Source organism: Perognathus longimembris, chromosome 2 (assembly GCF_023159225.1).
Source record: "Perognathus longimembris pacificus isolate PPM17 chromosome 2, ASM2315922v1, whole genome shotgun sequence".
Classification (NCBI taxonomy): Eukaryota; Metazoa; Chordata; class Mammalia; order Rodentia; family Heteromyidae; genus Perognathus; species Perognathus longimembris.
In genome coordinates, this window is record NC_063162.1 from 149,237,224 (window position 1) to 149,261,500 (window position 24,277).

The 24,277-nt window shown below is 48.1% G+C and overlaps 1 protein-coding gene and 1 pseudogene across 1 annotated transcript; one reads left to right on the forward strand and one right to left on the reverse strand.

The window, feature by feature from the left end:
* The first annotated feature begins 8,230 nt into the window (after positions 1 to 8,230).
* On the forward strand, positions 8,231 to 9,063 carry LOC125347301 (annotated as a pseudogene).
* Positions 9,064 to 16,526: 7,463 nt separating this feature from the next.
* On the reverse strand, positions 16,527 to 23,543 carry LOC125347284 (zinc finger protein 786-like). Its single transcript, XM_048340433.1, has 4 exons — positions 23,486 to 23,543; positions 19,689 to 19,815; positions 19,155 to 19,307; positions 16,527 to 18,470 (listed from the first exon to the last, which is right to left on the reverse strand). The coding sequence occupies exons 1-4, from the start codon at positions 23,501 to 23,503 to the stop codon at positions 16,714 to 16,716; spliced, it is 2,055 nt and encodes a 684-aa protein (XP_048196390.1). The 5' UTR covers positions 23,504 to 23,543; the 3' UTR covers positions 16,527 to 16,713.
* Between the last annotated feature and the right edge of the window lie 734 nt (positions 23,544 to 24,277).

Below are 24,277 nucleotides of genomic sequence, written 5' to 3' on the forward strand. Positions count from 1 at the left end.
TTCGAGGACTTTGAGTTCATAGACATTCTGATCCCATCTCAAGTCCTGGTGGATCCTTTGACTTCTAAATTCTAGAGTGATATTTTTCACCCATTTCTTAACCACAAGCCCTCCTTATACACACGATGCGTTTTGAGTCTTTGGGCTCGAGGAGATGATTGATTCTTTGGTTTTTCTCTTTGGGTGGTTCTGGAGTGTCAGTTTGCTAGGCAGGTACTCTTTATCACTGATCCATGCCTCCTTCTGTGTGCTGATTGTTTTGAGATAGGGTCTTGCTTCTGGTCTTGTGTGTGGACTGTTACCCACGTGTAGGCTTTCTGTTGTAGCCGGATAATGGTAGGGTGCCACATGCCTAGCTTTCTTGGCTGTGGTGGAGTCTCATGGAGTTTATTCCCCAGACAAGTCTTAAGTCTTCGTCCTCCCAGTCTCAGTTTCCCAAGTAGCCAAGGTTACAGGGACGAGTCACTAACACTGACTTCAGTAAAGTTAAAGATGGCTCAAAACTGAACCTTGATTCTCAAATCTGAACTCCCTTCTGCCCCCCAAAAAAGCTAGGATTGTAAGTGTGAGCCACCAGACTTGTCAGATTTTCTAATCATTCTTGTTCTTTGCCATTTAGATTCATCTGATAGAGAAAATGCCCTTGAGGAGGAAGAGGAGGAAGATGAGGAGGAGGAAGACGACTTGGAAGTTAAGGAAGAAAATGGTGTCTTAGTCCTAAGTGATGCAAACTTTGATAACTTTGTGGCTGACAAAGACACAATACTGCTGGAGTGCTATACACCCTGGTAGGGCCCCGCACTCTCATTCTTGATTCTCACACCTGACCATCGTGTTTCGCCAGCAGGAGCGGGGGGGGGGGGGGGTGGGGGGCAGCTGGCAACTTTGAGGCCCCCATGGGAGTTGAGTGGCTGCCCAGGTGCTAGCTGGTGGCCTTTGCCATAAAGCCCTGGGTGGGGGGGGGGGGGAGGAGCACACACTTCCTATCCGGTCACAGATATCCTGTTGCAGTTCATGTCAACTCATAGTCCTTCCTCTTCACCTCTCCTGTCTGTCCTGTGTCTAATAGCCCTGTTATCACCACTCCCTCCCTCCCTTAGGCAATCATTTCTAAGACAACATTGTCACAATACTTGTATACAGTGCCTGAGGTTGAAACATAGCATGAGGTTTTCTTTTTCATGTATCTGGTGGTATTGGAGCTGGGACTCAGAGCCTCATGTTCTTCTTCAGCTCTCGAGACATTGCTAGTGCTCTGAAGCCACACCCATGGCTCACCATTTGCTAGTAAGTTGGAGATAGGAGTCCTCAAAAATTTCTGCCTGGGCTGGCTATACTCCTCACTCCTCCAGGTCTCACTCGGCCTCCTTCAATAGTTAAGATAATAGATGTGAGCCACTGCCCCCCCCCGCCCCGGGATGAGTGTTTAATATAAAACATCTAGACAGGCCAGGCACTGGTGGCTCACACCTGTAATCCTAGCTACTCAGGAGGATGTGATTTGAGGGTTGAGGTTTAGGGTCAGCCCAGACAGAAATGTACCCGTGAGATTCTTATCTCACTGCAAGTGGCGCTGTGGCTCAAAGCGGTAGAGCTCAAGCTGTGAGCAAAAAGAGCTCAGGGGCAGCGTTCAGGTCCTGAGTTTAAGCCCCATGACTGACCAAAAATTAAAAAAAAAAATCTAAACAGTCCTTTTAATAGGTCTGTGAAGTTACACTATTCCTATTTTACAGATCCCTTAACATTTTCATAATTTCTCTCTGTGTCTCTATCTCTCTTTCTCTTTGCCAGTACAAGGGCTTGAACTGTGGGCCTTCTGCTGTTACTCAGCTTTCTCACATGTGGCTAGCACTCTACCGTTTGAGAATAGCATAACCTCCAGCATAGCCTTTTGCTGGTTAATTGATGATATAGTTGCACAGATTTTTCTGCCTAGGCTGACTTCACAATAAGATCTTCAAAGTCTCAGTCTCCTGAGCAGCTAGGATTACAGGCATGAGACACTTGCAGCTGAATACCTTAACATCCTAAAATCACGTACCATAAAGAGCTTATTATGTAGGTCATGTTTATCACTACCATGTTTAAAAAATTGGAAACTATGGTTTATTTGGGAGACCTTTTTTATATTACTCAGGCTAGAACTCAGCCTTTGCATATACTGGGCAAGAGTTCTACCACTGAACTTCACCTCCAGCTCCACTGGTTCATTGACAAATAATTGTAGTCATCGGGGCACTGGTGCCTATAATCCTAGTGATTCAGGAGACTGAGCTCTGAGGACCAAGGTTCAAAATCAGCCTGGGCTGAAAAGTTCGTTAGGTCAGCTTTCTTTCTTTATTTTTTTTTTTTGGCCAGTCCTGGGCCTTGGACTCAGGGCCTGAGCACTGTCCCTGGCTTCTGTTTTGCTCAAGGCTAGCACTCTACCACTTGAGCCACAGCGCCACTTCTGGCCGTTTTCTGTATATGTGGTGCTGGGGAATTGAACCCAGGGCCTCATGTATACCAGGCAAGCACTCTTGCCACTAGGCCATATCTCCAGCCCCAGGTCAGCTTTCTTGACAGTGCCTAAGATCTCAGTTCAAGCCCCATTAACAGCACTAAAAAAAGAAAGTCTCCATTTAACCAGCTGGAGGCTGTATGCGGAGATGTAGCTCAGGTGATAGAGTGCTAGCCTTAAAAAAGTTAAGCAAGTACAAGGCCCTGACTTCAAGCCCCAGTACCAACACACACACACACACACACACACACCCCATGGGGGCTGGAGGAAAGGTATGCAGTCAAGGAGACACCCATAACTCAGGCCATGAGGGCTTTGAAGGCAAGCTTGTCTAGGTCTGACTTTGAACTCGGCTCTATACAAATACTTAATGATTTTTTTTTCCCTTTTGCAGCTGGCCCTCCAGAACCACAAGTTCACAGACTCAGCTAGAGATCAGAGCATTTTTTTTTTTTTGCAAAGGGCTGGAGATGGATCCTGGTGGTAAAGAGCCTGCCTACAACAGCACCTGCCTAAGACCAAAAGGAACAAAAAGCCTCTATGGAACAGAAACTTGGCATTATTCCCTCCCCGGGGGAGGATAGCACTATGTACACAACATTTATCTTGTGCAAGATATCACAAATAATCTAGAGATGATTTGGACTATCAAAGGATGAGTGTAGCATCCTGCAAACATTATAGCATCTGTGTTAACAACTCGAGCATCAGTGGTTCTTGAATCAATTCCTACAGGACATCAGGGTCAAGTGCACAAGTCTCTCAAAAAAGTATGGTTTAGTGACCTTTTTCAGGGAGTCTTGGGGGATCAAAATTCTTTATAAACATGTGTTTATGCTCAATTTAAGTACACGGTGTTGTTGTCTGAGGTTACCTAGCTACAAAAACATCAGCTTTCTGATGTTTGCGTTTAATAAACATGTTTATTTTTGTTTTCATTGTGTGTGTGTGTGTGTGTGTGTGTGTGTGTGTGTGTGCGCGTGCTGGTACTGGGGCTTGAACTCAGGGCCTTGTAGTTGCTTACCTTTTTGTTCAAGGCTAGCACTCTATCACCTGAGCTACATCTCCGAGTACAGCCTCCAGCTGGTTAAATGGAGATCTTTCTTTTTTTGGTGCTGTTCATGGGGCTTGAATTGAGATCTTCGGCACTGTTGGGAAAGCTGACCTAACGAACTTTTCTGCCCAGTCCTGGGAAACAGTATATTAAGTAAATCAGGCCCAGAGAGACACAGGACACATGTTATCTCTTATATGTGGATGTTAGATTTAATTTCAAAACAAGTACAAAACCATACAGAGTACTATGTATATATATATACACAAACTGAAGCATGTCATATGCAGAGGAAGATTCCAGTGGTGTAACTTTTTTGAACAACGAACTTAATTTAATAAGATGAGTCCCAGGAAGCTAAAGCAATTTTGTTTTTTTTTGGGGGGGGCGGGAGGGGTGGGAGTTGAGATGAATGGAGAGTAGTTGAATGTACTTATTATATTCACTGTACATCAGTGAAAATGGAACTAGGTAACTTGAGGGAATGACTGGGTGGGAGAGATGGGGGAGGATGTAAGGGGAGACAGTGCTTAAGGTTGCATTGTACTCAGTCTGATTTGTTGAATTGAAAACCCTTTTTAACTATTTAAAGACAATTTTTAGCCAGGTACTGGTGGCTCACACCTTCAATCCTAGCTAGTCTGAAGGCTGAGATTTTGCGGATTTTATTTTATTCATTTCTTATTATTTTTTTCCAATCCTGTGGCTTGAACTTGGTCAGAGCACTGTCTCTGACTTCTTTTTGCTCAAGGCTAGCACTTGGCCACTTGAGCCACAGAGCCATTTCTGGCCTTTTCTATATATGTGGTGCTGAGGAATCAAACCCAGGGATTCATGTATAGGAGTCAAGCACTCTTGCCACTAGGCCATGTTCCAGGTCCAACTTGAGGATTTTAGTTCAACGTTGAGGGAAAGAAAATTCCAAGAAACTTACACCAGTTAACCACAAAAAAGCCAGAAGTGATGCTGTGGCTTACTTGGTAGAACAGTAGCCTTGAGCAATAAAAAACCTCAGGGACAGTGTCCAAGCCTTGGGCCAAACCCCAGGATTAGCATTTTTAAAAAGAATTTTAAAATTGTTATATGGTAAAATATCTGAGAAGTCACATTTTGAAGGATGGAAACTTGGAGTCTTTATTAGAGCATTAGCAGTCCGCAGACAGCCAGTGGTTACAAAGCCTTGGGGCCCACAAATACCCTTAACACTGTCAGGAAACAGGCCAGACAGCAAAGATAGAACAAAAGCCATACTAACAAACCAATCTAACTTCAATGGAGAGCTGACTGGGACGCCATGTTGACCAGAAAAGACAGGACACAGCCCATCAAGATGGAGACATGGCATGGCGTCGTCCTGCCTGAGCTGATCTACCCGTAAGTAGGTCAAGTCAAGGGGCAGGGTCACTGGAAGCTCCCAGTTCCAGGCACTTGACAGGTTCAGCAACCTAGAGGCCAAGAGCCCATCCTGGTCTAGGGATTGGGGAGCACCCAGCACCTGGGGACGGGACTTCGCTTCCTCTAGGACTCCAGGCACGCCCAGCAAGACAAGATTCCAGACAGGGCAATCTGCCATGGGACCAATGATGGCGCTGGCCAGATCTGACCTCCACACCACAAAATAAATGATTACATGCTAAAGGACGACAGGAAATCAGCCACTCAAGTTTCAACCAAACACCAAATAACGAATCAGCGTGTCATCCACAAGGGTGTTGCTATCTGCTTCAACCATGCCACACAATCCACGCGCGACTATCCGTGCTAGCCACATGCAGCCACCTGACCCACGCCAAGACAGCATCCCAAGACCGCAGCACACTGGTTCTCAGCCCAGTGGGACCTCTGACCTCCATGTCCCCGGGCGAAGCAGGACCCTGAGGCTAAGCCCAGACCTGGTTGGGACCCACTAGGTCCCACGCGCTCTCCTCCCCCGCGGTTCCCGGCGTGGTTTACAGCTGTGGCCACAGTGGCGCTCCCCCCCCCCCCCACCCCAGCTCCTCCCAGGGTCGAAGCCCAGACCTCAGGCCCCTACTCCGCGGGAACCTGAACACCGCGTTCCGAGGACCCTGGAACCCAGTATCCGCACCGGCACCCCCTTACAGAGGCAGCTCGGCCATGGCCCACGTGTGCCACGTTCGGCTCAACCACGACCCCCAGGTGTAGCCGGGTCGCGTGGGCCCTGCTCTTGTGTGGCATGCTGGGTGACGGCCGCGTGGGCCACAGCGACGCCTGTGGGCTGGAGGAGCCCATGCAGCTCCTGGTCCACCCAGCCAGGGATCACGCGGGCCTGGGCAGCACCTGGGATGGATCAGGTAGCTGAACCTCAGAAGGAGGGCACAGTCAGGACATCCTTGGGAGGAAGGCGGCCAGGAGAGGGAACGAGGAGACCCCACCAGGGGACGCACTGCCAAGGTATGCACTGGAGCCCATCCTGCAGGGATCCCTGGTAGCCCGGCCCGTGGTGACCCAAACTGCCAGGAGGTGGCTGGGGGTGGGGTCCTACCACCCCTAGGACTCACCAAGGTGGACAAGGGGCGCACCTGCCAGGAATCCAGCACCTCCACCTTCCTGCAGCCAGGCTTGGCGCTGGTCCCAGCCCCGTCCTGCCCCTCTTGGTTGTGGCGCTTTCTGAACCCAGCCCATACCCAGCTCCCTGCCTTGACTGTGGGAGGCGTGGGACGCCGGGGCGCTGTTCCACAGGCCCAGGGTGACTGCGAGCAGGTGAACCGAGGTGCCCGAAGGATGAGGGCAGGGCAGCAACCACAGCAGAGGTGGAGAGAGAATGGGAAATAGAAAAATGAATGGACAGTAGGGAGACAGATGAAGAGACGCGGAGGAGGGGTTAGGCAAAGACATAAAATAGAGAGAGGTTGGTGCCCCCCCACCCCCCGATTCCGGCCAAGGGGGGCAGGGTCTGGAGCTCCTCTGAGGCCTGGAGGCCAAGAGGCTGGCGGCTGTGAAAGTGGACGAGGAGCGGGCGCCCTAAATGGGGAACCTGGCCGAGCCTCACTAACGGGGCAGCCGTTGCGGGCCACCCTCCTGTCCCATGGCAGCTGGGGACCTGCCAGGAATTTCGGCATGAAGGTCGCTGACAAACGGGGTCCCAGAGGACAGCGAGAGCCACCAGAGAGATGGACGAAGCTGACTCCGTGTTCCTAAAACTGAAGCAGGCAGCTGAGGACTCTGTCACTTACTTTCCAATGCAGACTCAGTTTCCCTGGAAGATCCCTATACTGCCTCACTTAGGAGCGAGTTCGAAGCTGATGCCCACGAGTTCGAGGCTGAGGCCTAGAGCCTGGCAGTGGAGTTGGCATATGCCAAAAACAAAAGAGGTGGAGAAGAGGCCAGATGCCCTGCATGAGCGGATGCAGACCGAGGCACACACAGCACGTGTGGACACTGAAGATCATGCTCAGGTGTATTCCCAAGCACCGGCAAGCAGAGCTGGAGTTCAGCAGCCAGTCCATCAGCTGCCACTTCCCCTGAGCCCATGACCTGCTGGACATGCATGGCCACTTCCTGGCCCACCTTGCAGCGCCACCTACAGGTCCTGGAGGAGGGCAGCAAGCACACAGCTACATCATCCAGAAGATTGGGGACCTGCTGGTGTAGCAGGAGGGCGTGGGCAACTTCTGACTGGGCAGGGTCTGTGCTGTTGTGGGTGTGGCCAGGGCTGGGATGGGTACTGTCTGGCTTGGTGGACATGGCCAGCTCTGGAAGCCTCCACCCTGTCTCCATGCTTAACAGTCAGGAAGAAACCACAGCTAAAGCTCATCAGGACCCCACCGTCCTGAACCACTTCCTTCCAACCCCCACTTCCCATCTTAGGGACAGGTGTAGACCAAAGATGTCCCCATCATAGCAAGGCAGTGCTTTTCTATGGCTGGTGGTTGTGATTTGGAATGCTAGTGGCTGTCTGTGATGGTAAGAAGTATGTTCCATGGGGTGGTCACCTCAACCCTCTGTGTGGCACTCTCATTTAAGGTCACATCAGTGCCCAAAGCATCCTGGATCAGTCAGTTGGGATGACTTAGGGAGCTTGGGATTTGGCACAGGGTGGATCAGAACACATGCCTGGAATGGACAAGGCTTCGAGTTCCCTCCCCACTACCTGAACAGAAATAATAAATTCATCATTACTATTTGGAAAAAGAGAGGGGGGGTGGTAAAGTTCACTGGAGGCCTAGGCAGAAGAATCTTGTGTTCAAAGCCAGTCTGGGATGCAAAGTGTGACCCTGTCTCAAACAACAAAGGAACCCAGTCTGGTGGCCCTACAGCTCTAGCTTTTTAGGAAACAGAGATTTCAGAATCATGGTTCAAATCCAGTTAGAGCCAAGAAATAGGAGAGATTCATTTCCAATTAACCACCAAATAGGTGCAACTGCAGATGTGGTTCAAGCGGTACAGCACTAGTCTTGAGATAGGGAAAAAAACACTTTAAAAGCAAAAAGTGAGGGCGAGAGCTGGGTCTGCGTGGGCGGTAGGCAACGGATGAGGCGGCAGCAACAGTACCTCAGACACCCCGGAGCGGGAGCCCACTCTAGCGGGCGCCTCAAAAAATGAGAAGCAGGAGTCGGGGCTCCGCGGGGTGGGCGGTCAGTGGGTAGCGCAGAACCAGCCGAAGGGTTACCCTCGCCAGCCCGGAGCCCCGGCCGCCTCGGCCTTCGGGCGGGAAGATGTCGCCTGTGGTGCCAGACCAGAGAAGCAAGTTCGAGAATGAGGAGTTCTTCAGGAAGCTGAGCCACGAGTGTGAGATTAAGTACACGGGCTTCAGGGACCGGCCCCACGAGGAGCGCCAGACCAGCTTCCAGAATGCCTGCAGCGAAGGCCGCTTCGAGATCACCACAGGAACCAATCTGTCTCTCCAGTTTTTTCCGGCCAGCTGGCAGAGAGAACAGCGACAAATACCTAGCCAGGAATATGTCGACTTGGAAAGAGAAGCAGGCAAGGTGTATTTGAAGGCTCCTATGATTCTGAATGGAGTCTGTGTTATCAGGAAAGGTTGGCTTGATCTCCAGAGACTCGATGGTATGGGCTGTCTGGAGTTTGATGAGGAATGAGCCCAGCAGGAAGATGCATTAGCACAACAGGCCTTGGAAGGACTCGTGAATTTGAAGATCGTTCTCACCGGGAGGAAATGGAGGTGAGAGTTTCACGGCTGCTGGCAGCAACTGGCAAGAAGACAGCAAGACCCTAGTCCTGGTTCCAATTTAGGTGGCGGTGATGACCTCAAACTTCGTTAATAGCTCAGCAGATGTGCTGCCCACCTTTATGTACTCATTGTTTCTAGCTGGCAGAAAAATTTCATTTTAAGACCAGAAACTGTGATAGCTGGAGGTACCACAGTCGATTTCTCAACCCAAAGCAGTAAAAGACACTACATACTGCCATGGTTTTGCACTATGATTATAATACATGAATTTCTACTTTTTAAAGAAGCATGTAGCCAGTAATAATTTGATTTTTTTTCTATGCAAGCTTACCTTGTTGGCATTATTATAGTTGAGTTGAAACTCTGCAGTTGTAAAGCTTTTTTTCTCCATTTTAATTTAAAAGTTCATGCCATTTTTTAAGTGAAGAAATTAAAAATTTTATCAAAGTTTTTTATTTAGTTGCATTTTTATACTTTTAGATATGTTATACAGCTTCTTTTTAGAAGGGCATTCTTGGTTTGTTTGATTTTTTCCCCCTCCTCCTTTTGTGTTTTTATAGTCTAGAGCATTTTTAAACTGTTGATGTGTTTGCTTTATTTACAAGCTAAAAAATCCTAGTAGCATAGAGCTGTCTGCCACAGCCTTCTAACAAAGTTTACAGTTGTTAAAGTTGCAGTATCCTTTTAAATGCTAATAACAACCTTTCTTTCCTTTTAAACATTAAAACCTTAAATTGGATGTTAATACTAACTACCCTAAGATGTGTTTTAAATTCTGTTCTGTAATCACGACTTTGGGTGGAGATATTCTCCATAGATAATACTCCTCTACTGAAATGCCTAAAGAAGGTACAGGCTGGCTTCTGTTTATTCAGGGATTTTTTTTCCAATCACTAAAGGGATACTGGAGTTTCATGTATTTTACAGCATATTAAACTGGAGACAGTGATGACAGCTACAAAGGTATATTGTATTAAAATCCTGTTTAAAATAGCTGCTTTATGTGCATTTTATATTTGCTTGCATGCTTTTGTAGAAACAATAGTGGGTGAAGAAAGATAAGGCCTTGAAAATATTCATCTGTTCAGAGGATACATTTTCTTCTATTAATTGTCTCAGGTAAAAAAAAAATCAGTTATAGATATTTTGCAAAAAAACTTATTATTAGCACCTTTTGAGATGAATTAGTGTAAGATTATTTTTAAATAAGCTTACTGTCAAATTGCAACTTTTTAAAATATAAGACTGGAAAAAGTGCTGAATCATTTGGCACATCCTTACAAATAACTTTCATGGTACTATTCATTAAATGTTACTACTACATTTATGGATTTTTTTGCAAAAATATATTTTATCATAATAGAATGGCATTATTTTAAAGAGTTTGAAAACTGACAGTCAGTTCAGAAAATGAAGTCTGAATAAGATCATTACATTTAAAAAGCTTATAAATAGGGCTGGGGATATAGCCTAGTGGCAAGAGTGCCTGCCTCGGATACACGAGGCCCTAGGTTCGATTCCCCAGCACCACATATACAGAAAACGGCCAGAAGCGGCGCTGTGGCTCAAGTGGCAGAGTGCTAGCCTTGAGCGGGAAGAAGCCAGGGACAGTGCTCAGGCCCTGAGTCCAAGGCCCAGGACTGGCCAAAAAAAAAAAAAAAAAAAAAAAAAGCTTATAAATATACTTGATTGATGAAGGAGGTGTGACTGTTATTGTATATAGGTCTTATAAGTCTTAAACAGATACCTTTATCTCAGAATAAAAATATTTCTTTTATATTTGAAGTCTAAAAGAAACAAAAACAAAAACAAAAAATGAGACTACTTGAAGGTCTGAGTTCAAGCCCCAGTTTCAACAACCCACCTCCCAAAAAAGACTTGACAAAATATTTATGGAAAGCACAATCAGTAAGGAGAAATGCACAAAATTCTCATTGACTATATAGGCTAAGTATTATAAAGTCCCCAAACATACTGTAGTTTGGTTCTATTTTTAATTTTATATTCAGAAAATTAAAACTTAAGTTGAGATATTGAAAATGACAACTACTCTGTGTAAGTGAACACACTATAAATCACATCCACAGTTTTTCTCCAGATAATAAATTTGATGAAACACAAAACATGGAAGAATGAGGCACTGTCCCTGAGCTTTGCTGTTCAAGGGTAGTATTCTACCACTTTGACCCACAGCACCACTTCTTGTTTTCTGGTGGTTAGTTGAAGATAAGAGTCTCATGGGCTCTGTCAAGACTGGCTTTGAGGGGCTGGGGATATGGCCTAGTGGCGAGAGAGCTTGCCTCATATACATGAGGCCCTGGGTTCGATTCCCCAGCACCACATATACAGAAAATGGCCGGAAGTGGCTCTGTGGCTCAAGTGGCAGAGTGCTAGCCTTGAGCAAAAAGGAAGCCAGGGACAGTGCTCAGGCCCTGAGTCCAAGGCCCAGGACTGGCCCAAAAAAAAAAAAAAAGACTGGCTTTGAACCCTGATCCTCATATCTCAGCCTCCTGAGTACTTAGGATTACAGTCATGAGCCAGAAGCACCCAGGTATTCTCAAGATATTAAACAAGATAGCTAGCACTTAAGAATTTCAAAGGCTGGGGCTGGGGTTATGGCCTAGTGGCTAGTGTGCTTGCCTCCTATACATGAAGCCCTGGGTTCGATTCCCCAGCACCACATATACAGAAAATGGCCAGAAGTGGCGCTGTGGCTCAAGTGGCAGAGTGCTAGCCTTGAGCAAAAAGACGCCAGGGACAGTGCTCAGGCCCGGAGTTCAAGGCCCAGGACTGGCCAAAAAAAAAAAAAAAAAAGAATTTCAAAGGCTGATAGAATGAAGTCTCCACTTTTGTACTGTCAAGAAACCATCATCAGGCCAGCAAGATTTACTAATAATTAATCATGGCTAATGGAGAGAGTACCTTTCCAAATGTGCTGAAAAGAACTGATATGGCTGCAAAGTGTCAGTACTTTTTCCATGATTCCTGCTGAAAATATATTCCTTGTATTTCAGTTGTCATATCCTGCTATAAATATTTTATTTTAACTTTAAGAACCACTTACGGGTGGGGATATGGCCTAGTGGCAAGAGTGCTTCCCTCTTACACATGAAGCCCTGGGTTCAATTCCCCAGCACCGCATATGCAGAAAATGCCCGGAAGTGGCACTGTTGCCTTGATCAAAAAGAAGCCAGGGACAGTGCTCAGGCCCTGAGTCCAAGCTCCAGGACTGGCTAAAAAAAAAAAAAAAAAGAAAGAAAAAAGAAGGAAAAAAATGGTTAAATTAAGCCACATAAACAGAACTGGCCAGAACTGGCACTGTGGCTCAAGTGGTAGAGCGCTAGTGTACTATGGAGGTCAGATCAGCCCGGCTCCATCATTGGCCACATGATAGGTGGCACTACTGGGCCTCTTGTCTTGATGGACATGCATGAATTCCTAGAGGAAGGGAAGTCTCACCCCCAGGTGATGGGTGTTACTGAACCCCTAGAGACAGGGGTGGGCACTTGGCCTATAGGTTACTGAAGCTGTAAGTCAAGTGTCTGGAACTGGGAGCTTCCTGTGACCCAGCCCCCTAGGGTCAGGTCAGCTTAGGAGTCCTTATGCCATGCCACCTGGCTCTTGTGTCCTGTCTCCTGGCTAGTGTCATCTCCACGGTGTCCCAAGTCAGCTCTTCATAGAAGCTGGATAGGTTTGTTGCTATGGTTTTTGTTCTGTCTTTCCTCTCTGGCCTGTTTCCTCATAGTATTAAGTGTATTTGTGGGCTTGCAGGCTGCTAATGCTCTAATGGAAACTCCAAGATTCGATGCTCCAATATATGGCTTCTCAGATCATTTACTATATAAGACTAGCCGTGGGCAAAAGAAATTCAGGGACAGTGCTCAGGCCCTGAGGTCAATCCCCAGGACTGGCAAAAAATAAAGTTATAAAAACAATTTTCTTTTTTTCTTTTTTTTTTTTTTTGCAAGTCCTGGGCCTTGGACTCAGGGCCTGAGCACTGTCCCTGGCTTCTTTTTGCTCAAGGCAAGCACTCTGCCACTTGAGCCGCAGCACCACTTCTGGCCATTTTCTGTATATGTGGTGCTGGGGAATCGAACCGAGGGCTTCATGTATACGAGGCAAGAGCTCTTGCCACTAGGCCATATCCCCAGCCCCCAAAACAATTTTCTTGGGAAGAAAATTCAGACGGTTTTTATTGCCTCCTAGACGTTCATTCTATTATGGTGCTAAAGATTTAGGAAATCGTGATTTTTAACTGTCACTATTTATTTGACCGTGATGCATACACTTGGGTAGAACTCAAATTATATCTTTCATAAGTATCTGCACTCTAAAAATAACACAGTAAATGCCCCAACCAGATGGCTGTCACATTTTCCTGATTTACAGATGGTCTCACAGGCTGTCACGTCATTCACTTGCTGAAATACATGTTTAAGAGGACTTTTGATTTCCGGTGTGCTGAAAGCCCAGGGTAGTTATATCAGATCTGAATCCTAACCTTTCACTTTATTTCCACTTGCCGCAAGAATTCCATTTTAAAAACAAATCCTAAATTCTTTTCCAGCCATAAGTGCACTGAGTGGGTTCCTACACCCTTGTGTACATGACCCCCCAAAACCCTGTCACCTTGCGGGCACCTCACCTGTCTGACGTGAACCCCCCAAACCTAAAGTCAGTAATTCTGATAATAGCTGGTGTCTACCTGGCTCCCGTGGAATGTGAGCCACCTTACCTAGGTTGCTCTATCAGTCACTTTGCTCATCATCACCCTTGCCCAGAACCATGGCTCATTCCTGCCTGGCCTTCCCATCCCATTCTCGAACCCTCCGCCCATCTCCACATTGCTAAACACCACTGTCACCCACATAAAAAGTTGCGTGACTCTGGTAGGTGCACTCTGCACTGGTGGGCAGGGCCCCCCTGCAGCAGGGTCTGCTAGGCGCATCTCGCACAGGTGGGTGGGCTGTCCCTCAACAACACCGGCCCCGGAGCAGCCTACACAGGTGGGAGAACTGCCTCTCAGCAGCAAATCTTAATCTGAGAGGTGAGCTCCTCTGACCAAGGTACTGAGTGGGAATAAGAACAAAAGAAAAGCCTCCATGTCACGGTGAATCAGCGACCCGCAAACCCCCACCAGGGGCATGGTAGGGTCAGCACACACAGCGGCAGGACACTATCCCACAGAGAAAGACACAGAACCTACCACCCCCAAGTGCAGTGAGGGTGACCACCCCAGCAACAACCGAGACGGTCACGCTCACCCATTGGGCAGTAAGGTTCAACAGCCAAACTCAAACCCAGAGCCAGGACACAAACAAGTCTCCCACTGATGGACCAGCGGGAACCAGCACAAAGCCAACCCAAGGAAACCACAGATGCCCAGATGCACAAATCACAAAGAAATATTGCAAACTACATGAAAGGGCAAGCCAACTTGCCAGCTCTGGAAAGCAGTACGACCAAAGAGATGGAGAATAAAAAAGCAAACGAAGCTATGATAGCAGAAATGATGGAAAGCCTCAGGAACGAAATCACAAAACAATTCCAGGAGTTTAGAATGGAAGTCTTGAAGGACCTTCAGGAAACCAAGAAAGAAATGGAAGCAAAAATGGATACAGTGCAAACCTCCGATAAAGAAGACCTTAACATCCTGAGAAGCGAAATGCACGAAAAATTAGATTTAAAATACAACTCTTTAAAGGAAGAAATTTCCACAATCAGAACTGATCTGGCAACAATAAATAGCTCCCTGACATCCATAAACTCCACACTTGAATCCACAGAACAAAGTATTGACCATATTGAAGCCAGAATCTCTCTCTTGGACGATGATGCAGCCGACAAGGACCAGAAAATTACCACACTCCAAGAAACGGTAAAGCTGCAGGGAAGACTAATCCAGGAGCTAGTGGGCAAAGACAAGAGATATAATCTGCGCATAATAGGAATAGAAGGAGCCAAATACCAGAGCAGAGGGCTTCAACATATTTTCAATAAAGTGACTGCAGAAAACTTCCCCAATCTCACAAGGGACCTCACCCAGGTAACCAAAGCCTATAGAATGCCTGGCAGACCAGACCCAAGAAAATCCTCACTCAGGCACATTAATCAAGACTAGAGATCTCAAGAATAAAAAGCAAATTTTGAATGCAGCCAAAGCGAAGAAAGAAATTTATTACAATGGGAATAACAGCAGACCTCTCCACACAAACCTACCACGCGTGAAGAGAATGGAAGAACTCCATCCAAGTCCTACAGGCCAACAACTGCCAACCCAGAATAAAATATCCAGCAAAGCTAGAGTTCATATTCGAGGGAAATCACAGATCTTTCCATAGCAAAGAGGATCCATAGGAGTATGTGAATAAAAAACCAGCCCTACAGCGAATTCTAAGACGAGAACCCCACCCGACAGAAATCATACAGGACACACAGACAGAAACAGAAAGAAACTACAATAGCCAGAACCCAACAGAAAGAGCAGCTCACTAAAGACAACCACTTTGGAGAACAGTATGGAGGTTTTGCAAAAAGCTAGACCCACCCTATGACCCAGCCATACCACTCCTAGGCATCTATCATGAACAACAGGTCCCAAGATATCAAAAAGACATCTGCACTTCCATGTTTATCGCTGCACAATTCACAATTGCCAAAATATGGAAACAACCCAGATGCCCCTCCACAGATGAATGGATCCAAAAAATATGGTACTTATACACAATGGAATACTACATAGCGATTAGAAATGGTGAAATATTGGCATTCGCAGGGAAATGGTCAGAACTTGAACAAATAATTTTGAGCGAGACAAGCTTAGAACACAGAAAACAAAGGGGCATGACTGTTAAGGTGGGGGGGAGGGGGAGACAGTAGAGACCAGGTCTGTGAAACCAAAAACTTCTTGTCAAATGGTATTTCCCACAGGTTTGGGTCAGCGACCGTACACTATGTAACTAAAACCAAACAACTACTCAACATATAAAGGTCAAAAATTGACCTCTCAGTGGATCACAATAGCTCAAAAGCTATGTATGTACATTCATATGAGACTACTGTCGACATATTGTCTATTGTCGACAATACATTTAAAGCCCTAGGCGAATTTTCTTCGGCATAGGCCAAGTGGCCACATATACAGAAAATGGCCAGAAGTGGCGCTGTGGCTCAAGTGGCAGAGTGCTAGCCTTGAGCAAAAAGAAGCCAGGGACAGTGCTCAGGCCCTGAGTCCAAGGACCAGGACTGGCCAAAAACAACAACAACAACAACAAAAAAAAACCCCACCTTTTCTTTAATTAATAAATAAATTACCAAAAAAAAAGTTGCGTGACCCTGGGCCTCCATAATAAGGAGAAGCATACACTGGGACAATGCCGAGTTTCCCAGGCCATAGGCCACTACCTTGAATCCTAGCTACTCATGAGACTGAGCACTGAGACTGCAGTTCAAGGCCAACCTGGACAGGAAAGTCCATGAGGCTCTTGTCTCCAACCACCAAGAAAGACACAACAGAGCTGTGGCTCAAGTGGTACAGCTTCAGGAGTGAGGAAAAAAGCTGAGGGATGATGCTCAGGTCCCGAGTTCAAACCCTAGGAATGGCACAAAACAAAGAAACAAAGTGGGAAGGAAGTGGATGAAAAGGCACTGAAAACAATAAGCTCTTAGGTCTTTGACAGGGCAGTATCTTCCCAGCCTTATGCTTTGGAAGCCCTCGAATCTGAACTGAATCTGCATTTTAGAGCTAGCTTTGCATTTAGGTGAAGAATCATCACCTAAGGCAGACAGGCAGAACAAATCTTTTATTAATAAATTGCAAATGTAGCCAGTGATTTCAAAGGAGAAAAATCTGTTAGCTTTGCCCCAGTTCCTAATCTGTGTCACATGCTTGCTTAAAGCAGCCCCTTGTGTTCTCCCCATCTGCTTTCCTGTGGGTTTGGGCTGTTTCTGAGGAACCAGGGCCATCTCGTTCATTCATTCACTGGCTGTGTTGACTGTGCACCTGCCTCAGCTCCAGTCAGCTTCTATCATTGTAAATAGCAGGCTCAGCCTTTTCTTAATTTCAGCATCAGGCTTCAGGTCCGTAGGAGCAGGACAGGGTTTTGTGTGCACTCTGACATGGGCAGTGAGTTTGGACTTAGGTCTCTCCCCAGTGTGTACCCGCTGGTGGCCGAGCAGCTGTGTCTTCAAGCGGAAAGCCTTGTTGCACTTGGGACACTGGAAAGGCTTCTTGCACTTGTGACACTGGAAAGGCCTCTCGCCGATGTGAGTCCTGATGTGTTCCACCAGCGTGAAGCGCTTGGCGAAGCCCTTGCCGCACTTGCAGGAGAACGGCATCTCCCCTCCGTGCAGCAGCTGGTATGTCTTCATGTCAGCCCGGGCTTGGAACCTCTTGCCACAGATGGAACATTGGACGTGCCTCTCCCCGCTGTGCAGGCTGAGGTGCTTGGTGAGATGTGCCTGACGGATGAAGCTCTTGGGGCACTGCGGGCACTGGAAGGGCTTTTGAGCGCTGTGTGTGAGCTGGTGCTCCCGCAGGGCACCCTTCAGTCGGAAGCATTTGGAGCACTTGGGGCACTGGAAGGGCCTCTCCCCGCTGTGCATGCGCAGGTGGTCCCGCAGGATGCACTTGAGGCGGAAACTTTTGGGGCAGTTGGGGCACTGGAAGGGCCTCTCCCCGCTGTGCAGGCGCAGGTGCTCGGTCAGCTTGGCCTGCTGGATGAAGCTCTTGCTGCACTGTCCGCAGGGGAAGGGCTTCTGGGCGCTGTGCATGTGCTGATGATCCCGTAGGATGCCCTTGCGGCAGAAGCTCTTGGGGCACATGGGGCACTGGAAGGGCTTGTGGGTTCTGTGCGTGAGTTGGTGCTCCTGGAGGGCACCCTTGCGGCGGAAGCTCTTGGGGCACGTGGCACACTGGAAGGGCCTCTCCCCGCTGTGCAGACGCAGGTGCTCCTGGAGGTGGCACCGCAGGGGGAAGGCGAGGCTGCACTCGCTGCACGGGAAGCGCCTGGGGTCTCTGTGCTTGCGCTGGTGGATGTGCAGCTGTGTTCGGAAGCTGAAGCGGGCTGTGCACTGAGCACAGTGGAAGGGCAGCAAGTCCTTGGGCTGCTGCCTGGGGCGCCCCAAGTGCGGGGCACACGTGCTGAAGGAGACATTCTTTGGCTCCTCTCTCGAGGTGGCACCCCTGTTTTCTTGCCAGGAAGCTGGCCCCTTGGCCCATTGCAGGCTGTCCTTTGGGGTCGCAGTGCTGAGGGGGTCAAGGCAGGGCGCTGGGCCCTCGAGTGGGGGCAGGGGGCGGGAAAGGTCCAGTTCAGGATGAGAGCACACCTTGCATTTTGGGGCGTGGCCACCCAGGCTTCTCAGCAGATACCGATTCCCCTGAGAGCTCCTCCCACAAGCAGGGCAAGGCTCTGGCTTCAGAGCTTTGGCCAGGTCAGCTTGGCTGGCGGGTTTCCTCCCAGCCCTACTCGCTGGGTCCTTGCAGTGGCCCACCGGGTGCGTCCCTAAATGGTTATCCTTTCCAAAGCTCTCTCCACAGGCAGGGCGAGGACTCGGGAGACCCTGCCAGGAATTGAGGCCCAGGGCTCTGTGACTTGGAATTCCCCCTTCTGCCACAGACACCCTAGAGCCGTGGGCTGCTGCGCCTGGTATCAGGGTGTCAGGTCTCTGTGGGTTCATGACACTGAGGCCTTGCTCAAGCCTGAAGGAAACTTCTTCCCTTCCTCCTAAGAAGGGTCCAGAGGAGCCGTGGCCCTGCAAAGGATCTAATGGAAAATAACATTTAGTCTCTTCGGGTTTGGAGAATACTTTGAGCTTGCTGGCTTCTTGAAATCAAAAGTCAACCATTTATCTCCCAGTCTATGGCCTGACTGAAGGTAGCACACAGACTACCCCATCTTAGGTACACACACTTACTGTCCCAAGGTTTGGAGGGTTTAAGTTTCTAACACAACACTCCTAACTACCACAGCTATATGTCATCTGTGTATTTTCCTGTCCCTAAGACAGGCAGCAGGCACTGGCTTTATTCTTTTCCCAGAATCCAGGGAGAGGGGAGCCATTTGGTCCCAAAGATAAACATGAACTATCTTTTGTTCTTTTTCATCCCCTACAAAAAACAGCTTCCATTAGCAAGCTCTTACTGTGCCAGGAGCACTTAACACTGCATTAATTCCCTAATGTAGGTATTTTCATTAGCTTCATTTTATACCTCCGGATGTGAAATAGCGACAGGTTTTATCACCAGCCTAAGCTTACTTAGAAAGAGCAAGATCAGACTGTAGCTCCAGATCCCACACACCCAAGCACTATGCTTTACTACCCTTCCCTAGAATATAGAAGACAATTCTCCTTAGGTCAGCCCAACAACAAGATCAGATTATAGAAGAAAATCTAAGAAAGCTGAACATGTTATCTTAACACCAAGACCATGGTTTCTTAGTACTCACCACTCAACACCATTTGCTCTGTCACTGGATCAAAATGTGCCTCAGCAGAGGAATCCTTCACATTTTCTAGCTTCTGGGATTCTTTCCAGCTCCCAAAGGGCTCTCTCCCATGTTCAATCCAGAGTATTAGCTCTGGTTTAGAAAGATCACCACCTGCACAGAGAAGTCAGACAGGGGAGCTTGGCCTCCTTGAGCACTACATTTAGACACACTGAGTTGTTTGAAATGTTTCTCGGTTCAAGCCCAAGGACTGACATAGATAATTTTTTTTTCCTTGTTGGGCACTGGTATTCCTAGCTACTCAGGAGGCTGAGATCCTGACTCCATTTTGTAGCCAGTTAAGGAAAAAAGTTTGAGAGACTCTATTTCCAAAGTAACCACCAAAAAGCAGTTGCTGTAGTTCATACATAAGTATGAACTAAAGACTATCTATGGTGGGAAAAGTCCTTGTGAGTTCGCATTTAGAGAAATCGCACTATCAAGTGCCAGTCATCTCCCAGGATCCACACCTTCCTGAAGTGAAAGGCTTCTTACCTAGTGAGACCAGAGTCTCGTAATTGGTTCTCATGACATGCTTGTAGAGCATCTTCTGCCATGTCTGCAGATGCTGCCATTCTGGCTCTGAGAAATAAATGGCCACGTCCTCAAAAGTCAGCGGTAACTGCAATATCACACACAATGTAGACACAGTTAATATCGCAGCAATCACCCCCCATCTCACTCTCATCAACTGACTTTTTCTTTTTTTTGTTTTGCCAATTTGTTTGCCAATCCTGGGGTTTGAATTCAGGGCCTGGGCTCTATCCTTGGGCCTCTCTGTGCTCAAAGCTAGTGCTCTACCCCTTGAGCCACAGTGCCACCTGTGGCTTTTCCTGTGTAACTGGTACTGAGGAATCAAACCCAGGGCTTCATGCATACTAGGCAAGCACTCTACCACTAAGCCACATTCCCAGCCCTAGTTTATTTATTTATTTTTGTTGGTCATGAGGCTTGAAACTGGACTTGGGCTCTGTCCCTGAGGATTTGCACTGAAGGCTAACACTATGCCACTTTGAGACACAAAACCATATCCAGTGTTCCAGTGCTAATTGGAGATAAATAGTTGCACTAACTTTTCTACCTGGGCTAGCTTCAAAGTACAATCTTCACAAGTCAGCCTCTTCAGTAGCTAGGATTACAGTTGTGAGCCACTGGCACCTGGTAGTGATGTATTTTAATATAACACAATCAAGTAGGGAGAAATGGGAGAGAAACATTCCTTGCTTCTTAGGCAGAAAATGGAAAGACTTCTTATGAATTTCAATGATATGAGTAGTAGACACCTGTTTAGTTTTCTGCAGCTTGTTTTTCCCACTTAGTACTACGGCTTGAACTGTGGGCCTTGAGTTCTTCCTTGGCTTCTTTGCTCACCGCTGGCACTCTACCAACAGAGCCACAGCTCCCGATCCTCCGCAGCCTCTTACAGATGAGAAACTCTCACTGTAACTTCAGCTACTTAGTATGTACCAGTGATTTTTCAAGGTCATGCTTTTTGGGGGTTACTTTGGAAATAGCGTATCACAAACTTTTTCACTTAACTGGCTTCAAAATGGAGTCAGGATCTTAGCCTCCTGAGTAGCTAGGAATACCAGTGTTCAAGAAGGAAAACAAAGGGGCTGGGGATATAGCCTAGTGGCAAGAGTGCCTGCCTCGGATACACGAGGCCCTAGGTTCGATTCCCCAGCACCACACATGCAGAAAATGGCCAGAAGCGGCGCTGTGGCTCAAGTGGCAGAGTGCTAGCCTTGAGCGGGAAGAAGCTGGGGACAGTGCTCAGGCCCTGAGTCCAAGGCCCAGGACTGGCAAAAAAAAAAGAAGGAAAACAAAAATTATGTGTGCCAGTCCTTGGACTTGAACCCAGCATCTGGGCTTCATTTTTGCTCAAGACTAATACTCTATCACTTGAATTGCAGCTCCACTTCTGAATTTTTTGGTGCTTTACTGGAAATAACAATGTCATAGACTTTCCTGCTCAGGCCGGCTTCTATCCCAGATCCTCAGATCTCTGCCTCCTGAGAAGCTCCGATTAAGGTATGAGCCACTGGCACCCAGCTAAGAATCTATGCCAAGGACACATCTATTTATTGACAATCCTCTCAGTATAGGTGCTGCATAGCTTTAACATACTTAACTCTTGAAGTTGTGGGCCCCACTGGGATTATACAGGGTATTTTATAATTAACAATCTTAACTCATTTACAAACCAGCAAACACATTCAATACAATAGTGAGAAAAATATAATTAAAAAATAGCCAATCAAACAGCTCAGATGCCCTACAATGAGTGAGACCAAGAAAATGAGCAACACATACGCACTGGTACATATACACACGATGGAATTTTACTAATCCATCAGAAAGAATAAAATGAGTGGACCTGGGAAACAGTATATCAAATAAATCAGGCTCAGAGAGACAGAGGACACATGTTATCTCTTATATGTGGATGTTAGATTTAAACTAAAAACAAGTACAAAACCATACAGGGTAATATGCATATATATACACAAACTGAAGCATGGCATATGCAGAGGAAGATTCCAGTGGTGTTACTTCTTTGAACAACTTAGTTTAATAAGATGAGTCCCAGGATGCTAAAGCAAGTTTTTGGGGTTTTGCGGGGGTGGGAGTTGAGATGAATGGAGAGTAGGTGAATGTACTTATTATATTCAATGTACATCAGTGAAAATGGAACTAGGTCACTTGAGGGAATGACTCGGTGGGAGAGATGGGGGAGGATGTAAGAGAAGACACTGCTTAGTGGTGCATTGTACTCAATCTGACTTTTGAATTGAAAACCCTTTGTATAACTATTTAAAGACAAGTGTTAGCCAGATACTGGTGGCACACACCTCCAATCCTAGCTAGTCTGAAGGCTGAGATCTTGAGGATTTTATTTTATGTATTTGTTATTTGCTTTTTTTTTTTTTTTTTTTCCAATCCTGTGGCTTGAACTCAGCCAGAGCACTGTCTCTGACTTCTTTTTGCTCAAGGCTAGCACATGGCCACTTGAGACACAGTGCCACTTCTGGCCTTTTCTATATATGTGGTGCTGAGGAATTGAAACCAAGGGTGCATGTAGATGAGGAAAGCACTCTTGCCAGTAAGCCATGTTCCCAGTCCATCCTGAGGATTTTAGTTCAAAGTTGAGGGAAAGAAAATTCCAAGAAACTCTTACAGCAGTTAACCACCAAAAGCCAGAAGTGGTGCTGTGGCTTACTTGGTAAAGCAGTAGCATTATGCAATAAAAGCCTCAAGGACAGTGTCCAACCCCTGGGCCAAGGCCCAGGATTAGCATTTTTAAAAAGATAATCTTTAAATTGTTATATGGTAAAATATCTGAGAAGCCACACTATGAAGGATGGAAACTTGGAGTCTTTATTAGAGCATTCGCAGTCTGCAAGCAGCCAGTGGTTACAAAGCCTTGTGGACCACAAATACCAAAACTGTCAGGAAACAGGCCAGACAGCAAAGATAGAACAAAAGCCATACCAAAAAACCAATCCAGCTCCAATGGAGAGCTGACTGGCATGCCATGGTGACCAGAAAAGACACAGGACACAGGCCATGAAGATGGAGACATGGCATAGCGTCCTCCTGCCTGAGCTGATCTGACCCTAAGTAGGTCAAGTCAAGGGTGAGGATCACAGGAAGATCCCAGTTCCAGGCACTTGACTGACAGGTTCGGTACCCTAGAGGCCAAGAGCCCATCCTGGTCTAGGGATTGGGGAGCACCCAGCACCCGGGGAACGGGACTTCGCTTCCTCTAGGACTCCAGGCACACCCAGCAATACAAGATGCCAGACAAGGCAACCTGCCATGGGACCAATGATGGCGCTGGCCAGATCCGACCTCCACATCACAAAATAAATAAATGATTACACGTAAAGGACGTCAGGAAATCAGCCACTCGGTTTCAACCAAACACCAAATAACGAATCAGCGTGTCATCCCCGCAGGTGTTGCTATCTGCTTCAACCGTGCCACACAATCCACCCGCGACTATCCGGGCTGGCCACACTTTGCCACCGAGCCCCGCCAAGACAGCATCCCAAGACGGCCACACACTGGTTCTCAGCCCGGTGGGGCCTCTGACCTCGGGGTCCTGGGGCCAAGCGGGGACCCCGCGGCTGTGCCCAGACCCGCTCGGGTCCCACCAGGGCCTGCGCGCTCTACTCCCCCGCGGTTCCCGGCATTGTTTCCCGCTGTGGCCACGGTGGCCGAGGTGGGGGCCGCCTGCTCCTCCCAGGGCCGCACCCCGGAACCCGGCAACCGCACCGGCAGCCCCTTACCGGAGTCAGCTCGGCCATGGCCCACGTGTGCCACGTTCCGCTCGATCACGACCCCCAGGTGAAGCCGCCTCTCGCGGGCTCTGAGTTTGGGCGGCGCAGCCCCTGCTGAGAGGCAGCCGCGGGGGCCACAGCGACCCCTGCGGTCCGGAGGAGCCGACGCAGCTCCGGGTCCGCCCAGCCAGCGACAGCTCAGCCCTGGGCCGCACCTGGGATGAATCAGGTAGCTGAACCTCAGAAGGAGGGGACAGTCAGGACATCGTTGGGAGGAAGGCGACCAGGAGAGGGAACGAGGAGACCCAACCGGGGGACGCATTGCACGGGGACGGGCTGGAGCCCATCCTGCAGGGATCCCTGGTAGCCCGGCCCCTGGAGACCGGAGCTGCCAGGAGGTGGCTGGTGGAGGGGTCCCTCCATCCGCAGGACTCACCAGGGTGGACAAGGAGTGCACCTGCCAGGAAGCCAGCACCTCCACCTTCCAGCAGCCAGGCCGGGCGCTCGTCCCAGCCCCGTCCTGCCCCTCTTGGTTGTGGCGCTTTCTGAACCTGGCCCAGACCCAGCTCCCTGCCTTGACTGTGGGAGGCGTGGGACGCCGGGGCGCTGTTCCATGGGCCCAGGGCGACCATGAGCAGGTGAACCGAGATGCCCAAAGGATGAGAGCAGGGAAGCAACCACAGCAGAGGTGGAGAGAGGGAGAAAGAGAAAAATGAGTGGGACAGTAGGGAGAGAGATGGAGAGACGTGGAGGAGGGGTTAGGCAGACATGGACATCAAACAGACACACGAGTGCCCCCCC